Below are 24,787 nucleotides of genomic sequence, written 5' to 3' on the forward strand. Positions count from 1 at the left end.
CCTTCTCTCTGCTGTTTAAACTGGCAAGCAGATTCCTTATCAAGTGTATCTGCACAGACAGCCCCATGCTATTGCAACTGACCAAACAGTGCGGATCCTGAGAAACACTCATTTATGTGCCACTCTCCATGGGCCAAACACTAAGAGAATACACACACAACAACAGCAAAGAGGACCTTTTCAAATGAGCAAGTAGCACGAAGATTAGACACTGCACCAAGCCACAGCTCTGGAACTTCTTCAGACTCCTCGTATTTATGCCTTATTTCCACAACAAGAATTTTAATTATGGGAAGTTAATCACATCCTGAAGGCATTACAAGGCAGCCAGCAGTGGTGAATGCCTCCAATCCCTCTGGAGTATAATTATTCCACAATCACTATACTTCAGGGTTACCTGATTGCCATTACTGAAAATTTTATTCTCTCCCTTTCTCAACCCAAATCTTTTAAAATTAAATACATCTCTGACCTATTTTATACAATCCCCATTCTTTCCCTGTAAGTCCAGTGTAAGACTTTGCTCTTTTCAAACTTCATAGCACACCCAGCACAGTGCAGACTACTAGAGGCACTAATTCCAAAGGCAGCACACTTGTTTTGAACAGAGCTTTATTCGTTACTCGATTCAGGAAGGATTATGATAATCAGCTTCACAATGAATAGTTTCCAGAAGACTTGATGGTGGCAGTGAAAACATCTGGTTTCTTACGGCATACTACCTTTCTGGTGGGATGGCATTTTTGATGTTATGACTTGTTCCCCTCAAGCTGCTATGGTATAGTAAGATTAAGCTAGACAGATCAACATGGGGTTTTGCTTGTTTTAATTATGAAGTCCTCCATGCTCTGTTCATCTCCAAACTCAAAATCCTGAGGGAAGAATCACAAATAAACCTGTAAGCAAAAGAACTCTCACAGAGAATAGCCCTTATTTTCAGAGACTTGCAGCTTCAAATGAAAATGATCAGATAGATTGGGAGCACAATTTTCAAAAATACAAGAGAAAGAAACCCTCCTTTCCTCAGCCAGTCCTCAGGCAAAATGGTTTCCCACATCACACACAAAAGCCTTTTTATGGGAACAACCATGCCAAACTTGGGACTTTCAGAGCAAGGCACTGCTGACACCTTTTCTAAATCTTTTCATTACCTGTCTATAGATTTTTGTCAGAGCTGCATAAAGCAAAAAACTGCAACTGCACAGTTCCCATGTCCACAGAGTAGGGAAACAACCAGACTTATGCTTAGCAGGCTTGACATCAGAGAGCACTTAGACTCCAGAAAGGGAGAATGAAGCACATGACAGAAATTTTGGAATATGCTAAAAATATCATTCTTCCTCTTAAAGTTTAAATATTTCAGAAATTGATAATATTTCAGTCTTTTTCCTCCCTGATGTACAGGCCTGAGGTTCTTACGCATTTCTTCTTCACAGAATTTCAACAGGAGACAAAGGCAAAGAATTTGTAATGAAAGTAAAGTAGTAAGCTAAAAGGGGAAATAGTGCACTTCTGAGTCTACTTGCTCAGCAAGAACCTGGACAAAACACAGCTGAACTTTGACTGAAGCAATCAAAATAATCAATATAATTGTAAAAAACCATTAAATGTTAAGCACCTTAGCCAAATCTTATGGTAGCCAGCATACCCATCACTTGATATTGCATTCCAATGTTTCTGTTTAAAGCACAGTTTTGGAGTGAGACTCTAAACGAAAGCTTTCCCTTACATGATTCAGCAACTGACATTTTAAACTCTACTGTCCAAACAGCTGACAACAGACTCCAGCTAGCACTGCCATGCCAAGTAGCTACAGCACACTGATTTATCCAGTGTATTTTATGTGATATACCAAATGAATGGTTGCAAATTCTTTTTTTATTTGAATTTATCAATTTGAACACAGTTAATTGAAGGCTAAGGAGCTCTAAGTATTTAGAACCTTAAGAGTTCTGATTTACGAAACTGACACTCAACAGTTTTCCTCCTAACCAAATTGAGGCATCAAATTATTTGGAATCTGTAGAGGATAACTAAGCAAAATCTTAGGGTTCCAGACTTTTGGAGTGGTGTTTTAAAATTCTGGCTATTGGACAAAGCTTCCAGAACATCTCCACTCTACTGCTGGTTTGAGTTGCCATCCAAAGTGTTCAGAGTAAGCACTGAAGCTCAGACACCAAGATCCCTAAAAAGAACTGAAGCAGGATGAGAAGGAAACTTGCAGGAAAGGTTATTTGCCTGCACTGATTCTCCTGAGATAAACTCAGAATCATTAGATAGAAGCAAATAATAATTTAAAAAAAAAAAAAAAAAAAAACACATTCTGTGCGTAATTCTTTTTTTTCTTTAAGGTATCAGATAGTAAATCTCTTATAGATATCCTAGAAGAGGATTTCAGATAAACTAGGACAATAGAAGCAAAGACGACATTGTTTCAAAACTAATGAGCAGATCTATGCAACGTGTACTATGAAGCAGAAATTATTAGTGAGCTACGTTAAAGTCTGGAAAGGAATCTATTCATCCCTTTTAAAAAGTCCTTCCATTCTCTGTTCTCCCTCCCACTCTCTAGAAGCAATTCCACAAGCATTAAAATGAAATAGTGATCGTCCTGGTAACAGAAACATTTCCTTGTAAGATTAATTACAAAAACACAGGGAAGTGCTCAAGTTCACTGACTCACGTCCATACCAAAGTAAGGTTAATGCTGTATCATGTATTGACTAAAACACAATGGGAAGGGTGCAGTTTTAGCCAATTAAACATCAGCTCGATATTCCAGGAGAACAGCAGCACTGATAGTCTTCCAAATCACGAAAAACAAAGGCCTTCTCTTTCAAATTGCTGCAGCTCCTACAGGCTTCTGAGAAGTCTGAAAATAGCACTTCATCAGTCTTTTTCTTGTCTGATTTAGTTATTTGACACTGTTTCTTTCTCACTGAAATGGAGCAGGAACGAGGACAGCCAATCTGGACAGAAACAGCTCAACACATTGGTAAAAATAAATGGTTTGATGCATCTATAAATACAACCTTCAACCTCCATGTAATTGCTTTGAATCTGGTACTGATGAGGTAAATTAAGAAGTACTACTGAAATTATTTATGTTCATCAAGCAAGTGCTGATCTGAATAGCTTGATTTGGGGAGGGGAAACGTCCACCTGCAAGTGGGAGACACTTGTAATAACATACCTGCCATCAGAACTGGTCTTACTAGCAGTTGTGTGGAGAGCAAAGGACAGGAAAGAAATAGGATTTTAGCCCACATATTGTAAACCACAAATCTGGAGAGATAGCAAGAGAACTTGCATAAGCTCACCCAGAAGACTTTGAAATTTCAACCAATACTTCAGTCATAGTAGAAAATTCAACAAGTATTTCTCTACTTTGAGGGGGAAACAAAGATTTAAAAAAAAAAAAAAAAAAAAAAAAAAAAAAAAAAAAAAAAAAAAAAAGCAAAGCTTTAGTAGTCAAAGCTTTTAAGCTAGGGAAAAAAAAACTATGAAAGGAAGGAAAATGAAGGAGAGTGCCCAGAGATGAGAAACTGTAGGAGGAGAAATCTTTAGGTACATACAGCCAGCAGGAGCTGACTGCTTCAGCTAATCAATTTCCTCTATCATAGGTTAAAAGTTTGACCACCTAGATACAAGAAGATACAAACACAGGGAGTGACACCTTCAGTTTACACATGCAGATAGACAGTGGTGATTACAGAACAAGAACTTCCTGCTCCCCCCAGGTGCTGCTTATAGGGCAGAGGAGATTGCTTGTGTCAGGATGGGGCACTCACCTGTAATTTATCTGATACTCAACACTAGCAAAAATGCCATGACCTTAAGTTTGTAGGATTACATTATTTAGGTGCAATAATGCAATAAAATCATGATTTTATTTTAATTCCAGGATAGTGACTCTGTAGAAGCATCTTCATCTTATTTTTGCTACTTTTACAGTGTCTTGGTTTTATTTGGCATCAGAACTGAAGGAAGTGGCAAAGGCTTCTAAAAAACAACACATGAGTGGTTTTCTGACGAACTGTACTAGCAAGGAACAGCCACTGACAGAGGAAGGGAACTATAGAGGAAAAGAAGTCCTTTGACATTTTCTACTGAGTAGGCTACAGCAGACTAAAGTATAATAAACAGAAGAATGAAACAAAAATAAAAAGAAAGTTCCCACAGAACTGGGATTTTCTGTCTCCATCACAGGGTGTATTTCCTTCTCTTCAAATGATTAACTCTACCCCTACATGCATGGTCATATACTGTATATATGTGCATACACCATAATGTTATACTTCCATAAAATACGAATTTACTAATAGAGGGCATTTCTGGTATTGCCTATAGCTAACAGTCCCCAGTTAGTCTTTTCAAATGTTTTCCACCAGCTTAGTTTCCTAGTAAACTAATGTTCAGAAATTATGAGGGTTTAAGCTTGAAGCAACTTTAAAAAAAAAAAAATCTGGCCTAGTTCTCTGCTGTAAATTCATGGAAAAAAATCATACTACTGCTGAATGACTACTACATCCAGAATGACTCAATAACCAAACAAGATACTCTTCTTGCATAAATCCCATTAGGACAATGGAATAATAGCAGCAGCCATGAGCCGCTTCCCATGAGCTCACGCATAACACATAGAAGGTAACGTTACACCCAGAAGGGGCTGCAGCCTTTAATTTCATGGGTCCTTCTGAATGCTTTCAGACGCACTGCTAGCAAAGCAGGGATGTACTGAGAGGAATATGGAGGGAATTTTCAGACACAGCCTCCCTCAGAAGAAGCTGCCTGTCCCTCCAAGTAGCCCTGCCAATGCAATGCTGCCCTCCTAGCAAAGATTTCTCCTCATAACATCTAACCAGACTTTCCAAGCTGTAACTCATGGCCAGAGCCCTTTGTTTTATCATCTGGCATTACTGGGAAGTACTTGGATACATCAGCTTTGTCACTGCTCTCTAATCCTCTGGCAGACTGCTGTTAGATCTCCAACAGCTTCCCTTCTGCTCAACTGTCCAAGCCCAGTTCCCCCTGGCCCACCTCCTACAGGATCTCCTGGTTCCCAAGCACCTGGATGTGAAGCCCCCCATCCCCTACCCAAGGAGTGGCAGATCTTGGGTTCTAACAGCCATACTGCCTGACTTTGAAACACACAGCTATGCTCTGGTTTCTGCCAAACCTGAGCCATCTCCTCAGTACACATGGACTTCAGGTTTTTCACTTATCTGAACTTCTTTTAATTCACAGATGATTTCCATGGATAAACAAAGGTAGCAAACACATGCTTTTTTCTTTCTTTTTTTTTTTTTTTTTTTACTTACAAGGAAATTGTTTAGGACAAAATCCTGACCAAAAAACTTACTAAAGGCAAGGGAAGCATATGCAATGACTAATTCGTTTTGTATGAAGTCATTAGAGATCTTGAGGACAGCCAAGCTTGAATTTGCATTTTCATAAGTAAAAGTCCAATTGGCAGCTGGGAGAACTACAAAGCAGAAGTGGTGTGTGGGCTCCAGGGGTCATGCTGGCAATACACTTGAGTGAGATCAAATGCATTGCTAAGTATGGCACTAAGGCAGCTTTCAGACTTCAACATCAGCTACTGACTAAACACTTTCTTTTTGCTAATGACAGTAAAGGTCAGTCTCAGAATATGAACAAAATTCCAGCTTGTGTTGTTATGTTTTGATGCATCCAAGCCTTCTATAGCATCTTCATATGCAGTATGCACCCTCAGCTCTCATGTTGTTATTAAGCAGCTTTCAGTTTGAATTCTGTATTTACTCAAAGCAGCTGTATTTCAGAAGTCTGTGAAATTACATGTAGTAACATTTCTAGAAACATTATAGGCATTTATTTCATTTTAATTTGAGCCCATTAATTAGAAAAAGGCCCTACTGAGGCACATCCAATTCAGCAACTTTAGGTTTGATTTTTTAACATTATTATCCGTAAATTACTTTGCTCCAGAATTATAGTAGGCTGAAGCAAGACATTAATTATCTGAGTCTAAACTACACACTGAAAGCTACTGTCCACTTTAATTAGTTCAGTACTCCCAAGAAGTCATTAAAATAATAATAAAAAAAGTAGAGAAAAGTAAAAATAAGGTGCAAGCCAACTGTTTTTTTTTTTTTTCCTCTGTAGGTTGATAATGCAAGTTTTATGTCAAAAGCACCAGTGCAATCAGCAAGAACAAGGCATGCAAACACGGTGCTTTTGCGTGAAGAGACCATCTGAGAAATAAATAAATACACAGTGCCTTAAAGCCAGGTGACGGGAGAAATACAGCAGTGTAACTTCTCCTAGTGCCTTTGTGCTGACATGCACTGAGCATTGCTACTTCATTGAGCTTCAGCGCATCTGGACCCACAGAGGGGGGAAAGCTCTGCTTTCATATACCCTACTGCTACCTCACTGCAGCTGTCCTGTCATACGCTGCCCGTCTGCTGGCCAGAGTAAATGAAGAATGATCTGTAGATTTTACCTCATTTAAAAGTGGCTTGGAAGGACTTGTGCCATTATCCTGTCTCCTCGCTTCTCCACAGAACAAGATGTAATTCTCATGTTTCCACAAATTATCATGATGATGTATTTCATGAGGTTTCATTTTACCTCTGTTCATACTCTGCTTCCAAAAGCCTCATTTTCTCTATCATTTCCTAAATACCAGCACTGCTGCCTATAGTGTTGTGGTTTTGATACATCCATCCTACTCAGAGCTTGGTACACGCAATCTGACAAACACATCAACTTTCTAAGATGAAAATATCTTTTTTATATTCTTCCATCTTTCCTTCTACCACTGAAGCCTGCATTGCTCTCTCTCAGAGAAAAAAAAAAAAAGACTGTACTACACGATGCTCAGATGCTGGAAACTCACAACAGTTTCTCGTTTGAGGAGGCATTAAGGCAGCTGACTCAGAACTGCTAACCAGAAAAGACAGGCATGAGTGACAGACACAAAACAGCTTACTGGTAACATCTGGATTGCAAAAACACAAATATCAAAGAACAGTTTCAAAACATAGCTGAGCCAAGCAGCTCCACAGAGGCACAGCTGAGTTGCATCAATCCTCTGCTCCACTCCAATGGGCTGAGTGAAGAGAACTGTCCTGACAATCTATGTTGTAGGGCTTGCTCTTTACCTGCTGGATTTAATGCTGACAACTGTTTCCCCTGTTAAGAACCAATACCTCTAGGACATCGTTAATCAGACTGCCATCTATGCTATGCATTCCCAAATAAGGAGAAAAAAAAAAGCAAATTTTTCTTTAGTCTCTTTGTGTGTTATTCTTCAGTGTAATAGGAAAAATAACAAATGAAAATCTCTACAGAAAGTCATTAAAGTAAAAGAGACAATTGATTTTGTTATCCAGCTCCTTATACATACTGCATATCTTGGGCAATCCTATAGGAGCAGTAACCATTTGAGATTTTCATTATCTTTAAACATCTTACATTTAAGAATTTTGAGAGTGCTTTAAGCAACCATATCATCCCACTCCCCCCAAAAAAGATGCATAAATTGAGGTCACTGTATCCCAAATGATTAAACCAGAGTAATCTAATATTCATACTTTCCCTGGAGTACATCTCTTGGTTTTCAAGTGCCATCTTGAGACTCCCTGGCAGCGAGGAAGACTACAAAATACAGCTGAGCAGTTCTCTCGCCTGAACTGCTCTCAAGACAGCATTTTGAAACAGGAAGAGACAGGACTCAGGAGAACGTATGAATATCTTATAAGGTGCTGGAACACGTAGTAATTAATTTTTCAGCAAGGAGAAGCAGTTTTTATTTCAACAATGTGTAAAAAAAAAATTTGAATTTCATATGCACTTTTTGGCTACTCATGCTCTGACCAAAAATAAGAGCAGCAATGGAAGAATCATAATTAAGGAACCCGCCTAAAACAGGCCAAGAGCCGCCGTTTTACTTAACCTGATTTCTACCACAAAAGATGAAGTTTTGTTTCCATTACAGAAAAGTACAGGAAATTTAGTTTTCTTTCTGTAAGAAACTAAGAGATTCAGAGGACTCTTTAATTAGGACAAGAGGCGAGCAAAATGTCCCAAGAGCTTTATCTGCTTCAGTGCAAAAGTGCTTCTGTCATTCTGGAGTCTGGGGCATGTGCAACAGACCATAAAAGCACTACAAACAGGAATGGCCAACTTTTATGGGCACCATTATCTTAAAAGTTACAGTGAGCCAGATTCAGCACACAGTCTGACAGAGGAAAGAATGGTCCTCAGCTTCACTTCATCCTGGGCACGGTTCTGTCAGAGGTTCTCCCTACATCATTTTAACCCATCTCTTTTCAACATACGGTTTTTCCACCAGGTTAGATCACTTGTCCTGCTTCAAGCTCTTCCTCTCAAGTAAGCAAGTAGTGATATCCTTTATTAGCTCCATTGTCAGCTGACCTGCAACACCTACCAAGACATGGAGGATAGCCTCAAAAAGGCACATAAAGTGTCTACTGCACATATCCATTTTCAGTCAGAAAGCTGCAGAAAAGGGAATGTGTTTCTTGTGATGTTTCTGGAAAATCTCCCCAAATCAAGAAGCCAACAGATCTGAATATAACTCTACAATAACCCTAACCCTTGATCTAAATATAGATAAGAAAAAATTTCTAAACCATTGCTGCAGTCCACCACTGATGGAATGGACCCATAATAAGAATGGTAAACAAAATCATTTTTGTAAAATAAATTGAAAAGTTTAACATGCAGTTTTGTTCTATAAAAATCAGAAGGGATTTGGAAAAAAAAGATCATGGAAGGAAGGAGAAAAGCCAATGAAAGTCAGTTTCAAGTCACAGCTACACTTAAAATATCACAGGCTTGGGTTCAAATAACTGTTCCCAATGAGGTAGCAAAAGAATTTAAATCAAAGCAATGTGAAGGGTGGGTGCATTGCAATACTTGAGCTATTATAGGTCTCCATCTCCAGATTTGATAAAAACACTAAAAAAACAAAAAAACAAAAAAACACCAAACAACCCCCCAAAAATCCTTACTGATAACTCAAACACAAGGTTTCTTTAAATAATACAGTTCTCATCCTGAATGAGAAATGCCAAAGACATGTATCTCACAGCATATAGTTCCACTATGAATTATAGAGCTGTTTTGTAATGACTAGAGTATTTGTTCAGCTGCTTGCAAACTTACTAACCCAACAATGAACAACTCATTAAATATTTAAGACATTTCTTTCAGAAGTCTCATCCTTAGGAACTCAGGAAGGCAAAAGAAGTTTCCATTTGGCACAAGTTTTCTCAGCAATACTTCAAGTTTTGTACACTAAGCATTCCATGGAGGCAAAAACATTTTTTGGATCAGACCCCAGCATTAGTAATGAACGCCCAAAATACAAGGCAGAGATTTCTGAGATGAAAAAGCTCCTTAGTACAGACTCTAAGGTCACTGGGTTACCAAAGGCAGAAGGCGGTAGAACATTCAGTGCTCTGAAACACCCACTGTCACCTCACTGCTCTGTGCAGTTAAGAGCTGTTTGCTATGGGCAATGGAAAAGCCCTTTTCCAGTCATCAGCCACCCCTTGATGAATCATTTGTTACCATACCCACCAGCTATTTCATTTTGTTCAGCCCACTTCAGCTGTGTGCTGGTCAAGGCCCAGAAAAAGGTATTCAGCACACTGTCAAGAGAGATAGTTCTTTCTCATGAAATGGGAAATGAATATAATTAAATAATCAACAAATTGCAAATACATTTTAGAGATTTGCCAAGGATGATTCAGGTCCACTCCTGAGACACCTGAGGAGTACCACAATGTCATCAGACCACTGTAATACCACAGCAACTCTACATAATCTCAGTTTTTAAGCAGTTCTGCAGAAACAGGAAGATTGATCAGTAAACTTCAATTATGGAACTAAAACTGTTGTTGGCCTTCATTTTGAAACTAGGGCAAAAGCCTTCCTTTCAATATGATTTACTTGCCTACAAGAGCCTGTGCAAGAGATGTCCCTTCCAAACCCGTAATGGGGCTATTGGCATTCTTTTCCATTGTCTTTGGTTTAAGCAGCAGCAGCACCCTCAATACTTTGTGAAGTTCTGACTTTGTAGATGGTAAGAACAGAAACAACCTGGGGTTTTCTGAGCACTTTACAAGCACCCCTCAGTCTCAAACTAGAGCTGAGTTTTGACCTTTCTCAGGACTTTCCTCAAGTTTAGCTCAAGTCGAATTGGAAGGTCACTCAAGATTGAGTGTGATTTTTTTATCTAAACTGCTGAGCACCAGAGAGAGACAACTTCTAACAGGCTCCTCCAGCACAGACCCTGGCTCCCAAAATGGTGGGTGCCTAGACAAGACAAGGGTTTGCTCTGTGCTCAGACTGCTGCCACCTCCTATAATCTGGTCATTTCCCATAAGATGAAACTGTCAGGTTCCACATATACGAACAGCATGACCGCCAGAGCCCAGACTGATATTTTCTGGACATCTCAATTCATGCTCTCACAGTGTTTCAGCTCTCTTATTTCAAAGGCACCACACAAAAGAAAGTACTCAAAACTGCTAAATACTTTACTGCTGAAACTAGCTAGAAAAAAAATATTACTTGAAATTCAAACTTTCAAAAGGAACATCTGTTTTGGTTTGGTTTAATTCTGTCTTTTCTGGAAAGTTCTTTACAAGCCAAGGACACTGCTGGCTTTCAGGATTCCCCTCTTAATTCAGCTGATAGGGGGCACAGTTCTGCCAGGGGTTTATGTGCTACAAAATGAACCATAATGAAATGACTTCCAACAGGCCCATGAGCAGGTGACAAGTTGTCATCGTTTCCTTGTGCTTTGGAGACAAGTCTGTGTGTGAGATGTAAGCCTAGAAGCTAAAACAGCCTCCTATCTTACAGTCTCTCTCCACTCCCTGTTAGTCAGATTCTCAGCCTAAGGGTTTTACTTCTCCTATCCCTGGCTATATCAGAGAAAGGTGGTGAGCAGCTGCAATGAGTGCAAAGGACCAGAGAAGAAATTAAGACACCAGGGAGAAATGAAATAGAATAATAGAGCAAGCGTATCCCATCCTGCGCATTTCTGTAATTCATTTAGAAAGAATTTAATCTCAGCTGCTTGTCCTTGAATGTCTCTGGGGACCTCTCTGCAACCTGACACATTCAAACGGTCTCCCGGGTCACCGAGTCTTTCCTCACTAGTTTAAACAAATGCATCACAGTCAGTGAAGTGGCCTCCCCACAAACTACACATCACTGGCAGCTAGCCTCAAGGTCACTGAGAGGATCAGGGCCTAAGGGATGCCCACCCTCCACATCTGCCATTTAAGCTAGCTACACTACAAGAACAGTAAGACTGACAAAGAAAGGCCTTTGGGAAAAAGTTCATCAAGAAATTGCAAAGTGGATTAGATCCACACAGCCTGTGTGCCTTCACCTCACCTCAGAGGTTTACTCTGTGCCCTGTTCTGTGGTTACATGCTCTCAAATAAATCAGTGTTATGCAGTGATGGGCAACAGGCTACAACTGGAGCTTGCATGCAACTCATTAAGTGGAGTCAGCTATGTAAGATTCCTTTAAGCACTTCAAAATCTTTCTTGCAATCAGCAGGTGCCATTTTTTCTTTTTAAGGCCAATCTCAAGTCTTACTTATCTTATCCTTCCAGTTTGCTAGCCAACTGTCCTGCCTGCTTTCAGTGCGTTCTCCTCCAATCCCCTATGCTTCCCTCAAATAGCCAGGAAAGTCAGACATGCACACCTGAAATAAACAATGTAGCATAGACTGCTGTGACAAAACTTTGAAACTGTCTTACTATCACACAAGTTTGAGTCAAGGTCTTTCCTACATTCCCTAAAACTCCTAAACATCTCTCAAGTGGGAGGAAGTGAGCGTTATTGATCCTGAAGGCTGGATCAACAACATAAACATTGTTTTTACTGTTGTTAAAGAAATCAGAGATTTCTTGTTCACATGAAGAAAAGTTGCTGTAATTCCACACATTTTAAAATGCTTTCCAGTCAAAAATACTTTCAGGAAGGTCACTACTGAATTAAGTAACTTTCCTGGCAGCAGGACAGAGGGAAATCACAAAAACTCCATACTCCCAAAGAACAGATGCTTTCACTTATACATATATTTATAATGTAGGTTTAGCCACTATTTTTGCACAGGCAGCTTTCTATTTACAAGCCAATGGCTAAACTACTTCCGCACACAAACAGCCAGAAGTAGCACCATTATTATAGCTGTGTTTTTCCAGGCATGGAAAAAATATAATTAACAGAACTCCAGTTAATTTTACTATCAAGAACCCAGCAGGGAGCAGTGCAAGTGACAAGAACCCAGTGCTGCCAAGATTTATGTGACAGTCTGTGCAAGTTATTGAATGAGCTAATTTGTACATAGCTACAAACCCATGTTTAACAAAATTGTGTGGATTTACTGATGAGTAAAGGCATCTAATTACAGCATCAGTGAACAAAATATTCTCTTTGCCTGGGGCACCATCTCCTGCATTATGGTCATGCCAACAAGCAGAGGAGAACTGTGCTAGTGAGCAGAGAGGCTGTTAAGCCTTCACAGTCCTCCAGTTCCAGGTTTCCTGGCTGAAATCCACAACAAAAGCAAGAGATGAGGAGAAAAAAAAAGAACATGCTAAACTGTAGCAGAGTCAGAGATTAAAATTCTTAATATGCAATAGACTACAAACATATTTGCATCAAACAGTGAAAAAATACAACAGAAAATTACTGGTACAGAATAAGAAAAAAGCGACTCCTCAAGCATAGATATGCTAGGAAAAGAAGACTTGTATCTAGACTTAAAAACATAACTGTAGAACCATTTCTAGTTAACTACAATCTGTCAGAATTGTGACTTTACAATAAATGTTGATATAGCTAAGATATAACCAAGCACTCTCTCGCTTTCTCTCTCAATCGGGAGAGACCTAAACAATTCATTAGCATGTTCTTGATTAAATTCTTCCTACCTTCTCCATTCTACTTTCAGTTAAAGCATTAGAAAAGACTGTGCGTTTTGTCACTTCCTGTGTATGTCACAAACACACATCAATTCATCTTCAGAATTACTGGTCCCAAATATAATGTCCAAACATTAAGGGCGAGGCAGCATTAATGAGATGTTTTAAAGCAAGAAAATAGAAAACAACAGACTGTAGAGAAAAATAATTAAAAACAAATACATTTGCTCAGCTTCCCCACCTCCCGCAGAAACACATGTAGCCTTTGAGTTAATACACTCGGTGTATTCATATGAGTACAACTCCCTGACTCATGCACTTCACTGTCCAGCAGTTAGCGGTTAGTTTTAATTTTCTTTTGCTTTGGGAAGGGAGAGGCAAGGAAAAAGGAGATACAGTGCTAAAGGAAAAAAGAATAGAACTGCTTCCCCCTGAACACGGTTTGACAGCTTCTCATGAAGAAAAAAAAAAAAAAAAAAAAAAAAAGGAGTCCTTCAAAATGTCTTAGGATGTAAGACTTGAGTTTTTAAATGGAACTACATTTGCATACTTTCATGGTCCTGCACACATACTTCTATTTATTGAAATGAATCCTCCCACTCAAACTTCATCTCAGAGCCTTGTGAAAGAAATCTGTAATCCTCTGAAATGATATTTTAGTAATCAGGATAGAGGAAAGGTTTAACTGAAGTTATATCACACACACAGGAAAGTAGTTTTGTGTGGATTTCGTTCACTTCCATTGAAATCTTCTTCTCCTCTGTCTTAATATTGTGTCTCAATACTACTTTTGAAACAGGCAGAAGCTGTCTCCTGAAATCAGCCAGTCTGGGAGCCCTCCTTCACAGGAAAATCTGCTTTAGAAGGGACACCAAAGTGACAATATCACCAGTCGGGGTGAGGACACAGTGTGCAAAACCTGGGATTTCTGCAGTGCTAAGCGCTACAAGAATCTCAGCAGAACCACAGTAGCCAGAGATATAACAACTGAACATATCTTATGAGAGGCAGAGCCCCCAGGGTGAGACACAGGGACTCCTAATTCTGAGTATCCTGCCACTGGGAGGGGACCCCCATCACATTGGACAGGTTGCTGGGAGCAACACAGGGACCCCCACAGCATGAAGGGTACCTGGGGCAGAGCCATGCTCTGTGGGTGTTGCATCACCCACTCATTTTGGGATGTTGGGGACATGTGGTTTTGTGTGCAAGCACTACTTCAGGGACCCAGCTATAAATGGGTGTTTATGGAACTGAGTTTGAATGTCAGCACTGTGTCTGGTACTGTAGTTTATCCACTGTACTGCTGACATTGATCTTCCTGATACAGTTCACTGACTGCTGGCTAACTACGTCTCTAATAAACAAACCACTTCAGTCCCGATCTGATTTAAATTGCCTTAAATGAGTAGTTTTTCCCTGATGAGAACAAAAAGGTCTCAGAACGACACAGAAGAAGGGGAAATGGAAATAAAAACCAAGGGTGTAATAATAAGCAGTAATAAGAGGCCCAAGGAAATTGAGGAAAAAAATAAACAAGCAATACATGTGCCTCCTTGGCATGGCTACAACTATCAAGATGCGGATTGCTCACATTGTAGCATCTCATTAGCACCACTGCAACCTTTGCCTGATGGTGAACAAGAAATTGCATCCAGCTCAGTGAAAACATGAACAGCACACAGCCATGCTACACAGACATAGTGAGTGCACTCGAAGATGCTACCTTATGTAACAGCCTGGAACTGAAGACTGGCTATGTTAGGTACAGAAGTACACATACACAGCTCCATCACACCAAATATACACAGAAACTTTGGATTTTGATTTTCTTCTAGTAAGAGCCACTCAGTTTGTGTCCTGATCAGAAACAGGATGACAATCTACCGTCCTGAAGATGTATTTTCATTTCTGGAGGTTTCTGTTGTAAAACAGATTATAGCAAAAAACTTATACATTGACTTTCAAACTCTGCAGTCTTTCCAGCACTACTTTCTCTTTTTTGTTTTGTTCTTAATAAAATAAACAGTTTCCTGGTTAAAATACTGCCATTGGCAGAAAAATCTTATTTAGCATCCTTTCCAAAACAAAGTACAAAAAATAAATCAAACAAAATGAAAATATTCCAAGACTATAACTTAAAAAGCTAACAACAAGAAAAAGACACTGGAAAGAGGGAGAAGGGAACCTTTTCTAGAAATGCAAGGCACTGAATACACACTACAGCTAGAACAGCATAATCTTACCCTCTAGCTGAACCTTCCCTTTTTATCTGTGTTCTAAAATTGCTCTGGTTGCTTTGCTAAAAATACATTTTGAAGTTGTCATAGCTTTTGGTCCTGGCTCGTCTTTTTTCTGCCTCTGAGAACAGCTAAAGTAATAGATCACAGTAATTAGACTCTGACGGATGCAAGAGAGTCTGTTTCAGTTACAAAGAGGAACAGAGAACGAAAGCTAAATAAACAAATTTAAACAAAACAACAAACATAAAATATGGAGAAAAACACAAGGAATTTTAAAATGGCTACAGACTTATCACCAAAATCTGTAATTATAAGGCAGGCACAATACACTTGAGCTAAGGCTACCTTTTCTAAGAACAGAAAGACAGAGTCATGCGGGTAAAATGCCGAAAGAAATTATTTTGTCCAAGCATGAATAGAATGGAGAGATTTCAAAAGCATATGGGATGTATCGTATGACCGTTTGAGTTGGAAGGGACCCTTAAAGGCCATCTAGCCCAACTCCCCTGCAATGAACAGGGATACCCGCAGCTAGGTCAGGGTGCTCAGGGTCCCTGCGGTCTGACCTTGAGTGTCTCCAGGGATGGGGCATCCACCACCTCTCTGGGCAACCTGCACCAGTACCTCACCATCCTTACTGTAAAATTCTTCTTCCTTACACCCAATCTACATCTCCCTTCTTTTAGTTTGAAACCATTTCCCCTTGTCCTATCACAAGAGATTCTGCTAAAGAGTCTGACCCCTTCTTTCCTATAGCTCTCCTTTAGATACTTAAAGGTCTCCCCGGAACATTCTCTTGTCCAGGCTGAACAACCCCAGCTCTCTTGGAGGAAGTGTTTCATCCCCTATTCCTCTTGGATCATTTTTGTGGCCCTCCACTGGATGCATTCTAACAGGTCCACATCTCTCCTTTCTGAGGATTCCACTCTGAATGCAGTATTCCAATTGAGACCTCACAAGTGCAGAGTAGAGGGGCAGGATCACTTCCCTTGACCTGCTAGCCACACTTCTTTTGATGCATCCCACAATACAGTTGGCTTTCTGGAATGTGAGGGCTCATTGCTGGCTTAGTCCAACTCATCATCCACCAGTGTGCTTGAATCCTTTTCAGGAGGGCTGTGCTCTATCCTTACATCCTCCAGCTTGTACTGAAGGAGGGGGCAGGGGAGGCTGCCACAACTCAGGCACAAGACCTTGTAACTGGCTTTGATAAACCTCAGAAAGTTCTCCTGGGCCTAGTGCTCAAGCCTGTCCAGGTCTCTCTGGATGGCACCCAGTCCCTCAGGTATGTCAACTGCACCACACAGCTCGGCTTGCTGAGTGTGCACTCGATCCCACTGTCAATATCACTGATACAGATATTAAAGAGCACTAGTCCCAGTACAGACCATAGATCACTTGCCACTGATCTCCATCCAGACATTGAGCCATTGACCACGACTCTATGAGTACATTCTAGAAACCAGTTCCTTCATCAAGAGTGGCTTGGCAACTACGTCAGCCAATTCCCTCAGGACTCTGAGATGCATCTCATCGGGAACCACAGACTTATGGGTGTTATATATCCTCTAACAGGCTAACAAATATAGTCAGGTTATAAAGGTTACCTGCCCATCCTCATTATTTCAAAGGCATGCAAGTGTATATATGTAGGCATGAGTTTATGTGAAAAGAGAAACAAGCAAATAATTAGAGGGCCTACCTACCACACATACATTTTCATATTTCAAACTTCGCAGACTACCTGCTCCATTGGATAGTCAACGTCAGCTAAGTCTCAAACAAACCACAAAGTACCCACAAGCTCTCCCTGTAGGAGAGTCACCTCCACCTGACTACAAGCACATTTCTGCATTTAGATGACCATTTGAGTGTAGATAAAGATGAACATTTGCTTCTGAAGTCCTTCAGACTCCAACTTCGCATGACTTTGCACTGATGCTTTAGATAATTTATCATTTGTACACACTCAACAGATGCAAAAATCAGACTCCCCAACCCCCAGCTCTACCCACCCCAAGATACCCCTGACAGCCACAGTCAAGGTCAGTGGCGCTAGCACTGTTCAAGGCCACCTACGTGTCACACTTCAGCAGTGCAGATGTACTATTGCATGAATAAAATATTTGCAGGTATCTTAGTTCTCATTCAAGATAAACTAAGGAAGATACAACCAAAGTCAGAATGACTTCCCAGCTCACTGCATGCCATTCTCTACTTTTGCAAGGAAAAGCCATGTAGTCAATCCAAAAATATACTGATATCTATCCTAAAAACAAATAGTTCCTTGACCACATTACTCCAGATGGTGGCTGCTGCAGAGCTCTGCATTACTAAGAATTAGGAACCACTTTCTAATTCCCTGGTTGATCTAATTCATCACAAATTTATTAAAAACTGCACGTGTGCCTGTACTGTCCTCAACTTAGTTAAGACTTCTCCCTACTTGACATCCCTCCCATGGAGCACTCTTGCAGAGTAATTATGTCTCCTACCTCACTCAGTTTTCCTTAGCTAACGACACTGCTTCTTCCCAGCCCATTCTCTATTACCATGTCACATTCTCTGAAGATATAAAAGATGATGGGTTTCTATTCTCAAAGTACTGATACACACTCATATTCAATCCCAACTTAGTTATTCTTTTAATATGGAAACGGGGTAGAGATTAGGAAATATAAGCAAAATTGATTAAAATGTCATAAACTAATATCTAACATCAGCGCAGAGAAATTGTTGTGTAAAATTCAAAGAGTGTATGTCTGCGGTACTATCAAGCATTTTTATCACAATTTTATTATTTTTGTGTTAAAGAAACAGTTAAAAAACAGAATTAATTGAGAATCTCAGATTTCACATATAAAAAAAAAAAAAAATCAAGCTGAAAGTCCTGAATATATAACTCAAGAGACAAATAAAAAGAATGCCAGAAGTATTCAGCAATTTAAATGCCTTTTAGTCTTCTATATTTTAGGCTATTTTCTAGGAGAGAGGTGGTTTCTCCAATATCTATTGTAAACAGAAGTTCTGCTCTAAAAAAAGCATATAAATATTTACAAATAATGAATCCAATGGCATTTCATGATGCAAGTCTCTCACCAGAACACCATGAAATCTTGAAAGACTCAGGAAACTCAAAAAAGAAAATCCAAAAAAAGATAGAGTGCTTTCATTTAGTAATGCATTAAAGTTACGTACATGGATATCATCTCATATCATCAGCCTTTTCCTCCTTTGCTGCTAAGTCATCACTTGCACTAGCCTCTTACCGCTTGCTCTGCTCCCAATTGTTCGGACAGTATTCTGTTAAGATAGACTTCACATAATATTAAGTGGAATTTAAAAGCAAATAGTAGTCTCAGTCTAACTAGATCCCAATTCTATTTTATAATGTAAAATACAGATTTTAACAAAAGCTTCTTCCTCTCATCTTTCTGATTTTTGGTCCACACATTCCTTGCATGCGTATCTCTTTGCCTTGACTTCTGCCTTCACAAGTGCCCCTGCCTCCTTTTCCCTCCCCATCAATGCCTTGGCCCCACATTCTCACAGCAGCACTCCAGATATTCACTACATCTGAAACATGGGGAACTGCCTAGGGAAAAGCTGCTATTGAAAGGTTGCTTTCTTTTTTACATGGTTTTTAGTCAGATCTTACATGAGCTTTTTTAAAGAGGATAAGGCTGGCAAATACTAACGGTAGCACACAACCCAGATTTTCTTCTGAAAGCATCTTGTGGTAGTTGCAAGTTTATATTACATTTACTTAGAACAGCAATTGCCTTTGGAAATTAGATTTTTCTGCTTGTTTAAAAGATTGATGATGAGAAACAATAAAATTTTGAGGTTAACTCAGTAACTGCTGACCAGATGGGCATAGCAAAATTTAGCAGCAGAGATGGAAATGTACTATCAAATAATCTAGGTCATTTCTTTGATTACAGACTTTGAAATCTCGCAGAGCATACGTGGTCAGAGTGCCTCTAAATGACTCCAACAACAACATTTATGAACTCTTCCCCACTTCATTTTTGTATTTTCATCCTTCTTGCCCACAGGCACTTCTAAATAAATCCTCCTTACTGGTATTTTCAGTTCCTATTTAGTCAGGCCCCAGGTATTTTGACTTTCTTTCCCTGATTTCAGCAGCACAACAGTGTTTCCATCATCTTTTCTCCAAGACGATTCTATCTACCAAGGTTTCTTTTTGGCCACAGCCCACTGTTAGAGTAACCTAAGCAGATCTAATGCCAAAAAGTGTCCATGAGCAGTTTTCTTTTTTGATACAGTCAGCACGTGAACTTTCAGGTCCTGAAGTATTGGAACAATGAGCAAAAGAGCCCCGGGACAGAATGAACCTTGCTTGCAGACAAGAACAGGAATCAAAGGAAGGAGGGCCAAATTTCAAAGGACAGTGACAAGTGTTTAACACAAATTACTATCTTCTGTTACTGCTTGCTTGGAGTGCATCTTTCTCCTCTTTCTGGTTTCTCACTGCATCTTTTTCTTCTGTACTGCAGCACCCATATGATGCTTACAGACTGTGCTGAGGACAGGGATGTCACTCATTTCTGCAGTAGCCCTTGTGCATGAAGGCTACCAGCTCCTTTGGAAGGAGTATTAATGCACTTCAAAGCCTTTTTAAGTTTTGCCTACCAGCCCTCCAGTAGTAACTCCAAACAAGACCTGCACTACTTCCAGATGTGATCAGACCAAAGAAAATGCAGCTCTGACTTTTTAACTCACAGAGCAGTACTTAACTGGTAACGCACGCTTACTTTCACTGGATATCCATGTGCCACATGAGAAGATAAAAGACAGCAGGCCCCAACAGTACAATAGTGCTACCCGTAACACCCCATAAGCAGCCCGGGGCTCAGGAATATGTATTGAGGCATACAGAAAGATGAGAGATAGCCCAAATCATAAGACCAGGACACATCTTAATTATAAATGTCTACACATGACATAACCACCCATCAGCTAGGCGTCAGGTATCCATTACAATCAGTGGGGGTCTACTCAATACTGCTTGCATAATTTAGGGTACAATTCACCTTAACAAGCAGAAGGTGAGGCAAATCATACCCCAAACACCTACTTGCAGTAATGATTGCACCTGCATTATGTAATTTACGCACAGATGTCTTCCAGAACAGCATGGCAACATGGAACATTTTGGATTCAAAAATAACATGCCACACAATTTCATAAATATCAGCCCCCAAAAGGTTAACCCTGAAGGTAGAGGAAAATAAGACATGTCTCATTGAGACCATCTGCTTTAGCAATCAAAGTAGTTAGAGTCAGTTTGCTTGCAGAAGTCCATAGAGAATATCACAAACAAATTGGATTCAAAACAAATTAGTTTATTTTGTTCTGCATGGCCAAAATTCATCTCACTTAGCTTTAAGTATGTAAGTAAAGAGAACAGTCAGTTCTAGGCTTTTCTCCATAAACAAAACAGATTTTGCTCCAAAGGGACCCTCACTATCACATAAGGTCTGATTTGTCCTTTAGATACACATACCTCTCACCAGTGATTATAAACAAAGGCAGGATACTGTGAACACTCTGGTGGCTTTTGAGTTTCAAATAGACCTAACTGAAACCTCAGTAAAGAAAGCATGATCTATCTGAGTTTGTACACAAAGGGCTTCTCTCTCCACCATTCTGTCTACCTTACACCCCCTAAAGAACTGCAAGAATGACAGCTATGACAAACAATGAAACAATTGACAGCAGAAATTACTGTGGCCTTGTTATTGAAGACCCTTATTTCTTCCTCATGGGTATCAAAAATAAATTGCACCTCAGGTTTCTTAATACAAGCAGGAAAACTTTTTTCCTTTTTTGTATGACTCAACTAACACCAACACTGAACTGCATGATATGCAGACAGACTGTGTTTTGCATTTCAGGGAGTCCAGTGTAGTGTTTTTCTCACTCATTACTGGCAATCAAGTCATCTGAAAGAAAATTAGAGATGAAGAGCTAAACATTCATTTGCAGAGAGGAGAGAGGGAGAAACAAAAGGAGAAAATCTTGGCCCAGATTTTGCATATGGTTTCTCAACATAAGAAACATATAATTGATGCATAATACATCACTAACAACCAACAATAAATTAAGCTTAGAAAGCCAACAACCAATAGAAATTAACTTTGTCCGAAACCAATAAAAAACAAACAACCTTACAGATGTACATTTGCCTGATGTAGAATACCACACTATTGAACAATGTGTGAGGCATGGTATCCTAGAAGATAGCAGTGTATTTTGACATAACTTTATTATGAAGGGCTGATAATAGTATCACCTGAGGAACACCAGCATGCAGAGATGAATCAGATGGAATGAGCACATTCCCCTCCATTGGTACAACAGAACTCACAAGACTTATACTACAGTGACAATAATGAAACAGTAGTAGGCAAACGAATGAAAAAATCCTTAAGCAGGAATGCTGTGAGATGGAAAGAAAGTGAGACATATTTAAATAAAAATAAATTCCATTTCCAAGAATAGATAAGCATACTCTCTGCAGAAGGACAGCTTTAATGCCCTAATTGTAGATCATGCAAACAGAAAGTTCCTTCCTATCCCAGATCTGCCTCCATCTATTGGTGTTGGACCTCTTAGCAAACAGGTTCCAGAAGACAATCTGACTAACCAGCTACTGCTGCTTCCGAATTAGCAGTCAAAGTGTGTTCATAACACATTCAAAACAAACAAGCCTACACATCACCCAGAAAATTTCCCCATGTTAACAATTCCAGATTCCAAACCAAATACGCAGCAGCCAAACCAAAATCGCGGTTATCAAAAAGTAACACTTCAAACAACTTATGCTCAGTATGAAAAAAACTATTTTCTCATAGTATGAAAGTCATCAAGATTGCAGTCAAGCAGAAATCAGTATAATGTACACCCAACACATTTTAGTTATCTACACCTATTTTCCAAGACATAGAAATGAGTGAAAAAAATATTTTCTACCCAGGATTGTATTACATAAACTAACACTGTAGCTCCCAAGTTGCCAGAATGGTAACTTATTTGAGCCACGCAAGAGACATTTTATTTTTGTCAGAACTACACAGCACTTTCTTTCACATGATTCATACGACATATTTTGCTGGCTAAATAAAAAATATTTACAAGATTTCATCAAATTACACAGCACAAATATCATAGACAATACATAAGCCTACCCTAGAGGCAAACAATATCTTAACAAATAGGTTGTTCTCCTTCAGCTTTAATACTACCTCCAAAGTAACTCAGAATAAGACATTCCATCATAGTGAAAAAAGTGTTTTTGACATCATTCACTGGTGTTATTTTATTTTTGCCTGAGTCACTAGCATTTCTCTTTTAATTTAAGCAATACAATAGGAAGTAACAACACCTACCTGCAGAGAATCAAACTATAAATTATGTAACAAAAAAACCACAAAATGAAAAAAAAAAAAAAAAAAAATCTGTGAGAAGATTGTTGCATGGCAGACATTTCATATGTACTATAGTAAAGCTGGGAAGGTACATAGAATCACTTCAGCTACATTCAGTAAGCTTGGACAACACCTGAATAAAATTGCATCGCAACTTTTCACAAGGAATGATACCTTCCAATTTACAAAATTATAAATCCTCTACCAAGTATTTCAAACTAACCAGTATAAATGTTTCCACTGAACAGAACAATACTACCAAGCCTTCAAATGCTACAGTTTGAAACTATAAAAATCCTGAAAAATTATCATGGATGTGTACCCAAGCAGACAGGAATCTATTTCTGACTTCAGAAAGGGCAGGGATCCCCCCACAAGCCAAAGGCCAGCTAGGAGCAGGCTTCTGTAAGCAGCTCCACTCTTACCTTCCTGTAGACGATCATGTTTGGGGAGCTCTCCTCAGGATCTGCAGCTTCCACACTGCTGGGGTCAGCGGGCGGTTGGGCCATGTTTGCCTCTTGTCACTGGGCCTGTGGAGAGAGCAGAAGTCAGTGGGCTGCTGCAGCTGAAATGCTGAGTTACAGTCTGAACCAGAGATTGAGTATCTGGAGGGAAGGCAGCGCCAACCCAGGGGAGCTCAGCTGCATGCAATGCATCTGAGTGACTGGAAGGAGTGGAGCCTTCCTATCCTAGACCTCATTTAAGGGTTAGAGTAGAGGCAACGGTATCTTGCTGGTGATCCCTGCCTACTGGAGGCCTTCCAGAAGCAAGCAGTTTTTCTTCATTTCTGCATCCATGGCTGCTGCACTTGGGCTTGTTCTCATTTGCTGTAAGCTAGGATTGTGCCACCCCGCTACTATCGCTATACTTTCCATCATGTTATAGTATTACAGCTGCAGGAAACATGGAGAGGACAGGTGACAGCCTCCTTAACAGATAGAGGAGGACAATACAGGGAGAAAAGTTCTGAACAACAGGCTGGGGCAAGGTGGGGCTCTGCGAGCTGAGCCCCTGGAGGAAGATTGGTAGAACAGCAACAATACCATCTGTCAGGCCTCCACATGCCAGGGTAAGGGCAGAAGGGAGATTGCTCTTCTCTCCTCATCATACAGTGAGCAAATAGCAGCAAGAAGCAGGCTAGCCATCAGTTGTAACGCACCCTAGCCTCACTCGACTGTCCTCTAAACACATGAGGAAAGTGATGCCTCATCTCCTTCAGATCATGCCAAACTCCAGTCAAAAACATTAGGTTTTTTTAAAAAGTAAGATCATGGTGCAAGGAAGACTCTGAATTCTACATCAAAAGCTATTTCTTAAAATTTTCTCCTACTAGCAGGTTTGACAGGTTACACCTTAGAGAAGATGCATGATGGTCCTCACTGGCCCAAAAGGTAGCACTGCCTCTGGCAGTCACCAGCACTACAGCTGCTCCACAAGCACAACTGCTTTAACACTAAAAGAACTGCTGCCAATATTTCATTAAAATTTGAGACCAAAATATGCTGAAATGATGTAACCAGATACACAATCTACAGATTCAGTACTATGAGAGCAGTTCACCACCAAAACACATCCATCATGTGAGACTTACCTTCTCACAGTCCCACAGACAACAAAATGCCCCAGCACCTCATACACATATATAGCATACTACTATACCTATGATACAACCCCAAACCATTCCACTTGTCAGTTATCAGCTCCCACATGCAAGTCAGTTGCCACAAGTGGACAAGTTCAGACCAATTCCCAGCTCTGCCTCATTTCAGCGGTGAAAAGGCTAATGTGGTAGCACTGCATCCTGCACTAGAAAGGGAAGCACTCTCTCCATGAAGATGATATAACAGATATCAAGTACAAATAACCTATGTTAATTCAGATACCTTTATTTCTTTCATTAAGTATGTACATACACAGATGAAATGGACAGAAATGCATATATACATGCACATACCAATTTAAATTCAATAATCCAGTTCTAACTTCAATCAAACTATATATAATCACATTTCAAACCTGCTCAGGCCACTTTAGAGGTTATTTTAAAGTCAATTGATATCCTTTAAATATTACATTAAAGTTTTTCTAAATCATACTCAACTCCCATTCTACTCTTTCTAGAAG

At 39.7% G+C, this 24,787-nt stretch overlaps 1 protein-coding gene across 4 annotated transcripts in view; it reads right to left on the minus strand.

Moving 5' to 3' along the window:
- Positions 1-24,787, minus strand: part of RGS6 (regulator of G protein signaling 6) — a 232,904-nt gene that overhangs the window by 197,586 nt on the left and 10,531 nt on the right. For all 4 annotated transcript variants that reach the window (XM_042876246.1, XM_042876030.1, XM_042876180.1 and 1 more), the window contains exon 2: positions 23,089-23,193. In XM_042876246.1, the coding sequence (XP_042732180.1) occupies positions 23,089-23,172 (84 nt within the window). In that variant the 5' untranslated portion in view covers positions 23,173-23,193. The remainder of the gene's footprint in view (positions 1-23,088; positions 23,194-24,787) is intronic.

This window comes from Lagopus leucura, unplaced genomic scaffold (genome assembly GCF_019238085.1).
Source record: "Lagopus leucura isolate 7727_CA_CO unplaced genomic scaffold, USGS_WTPT01 Super-Scaffold_1, whole genome shotgun sequence".
Lineage (NCBI taxonomy): Eukaryota > Metazoa > Chordata > Aves > Galliformes > Phasianidae > Lagopus > Lagopus leucura.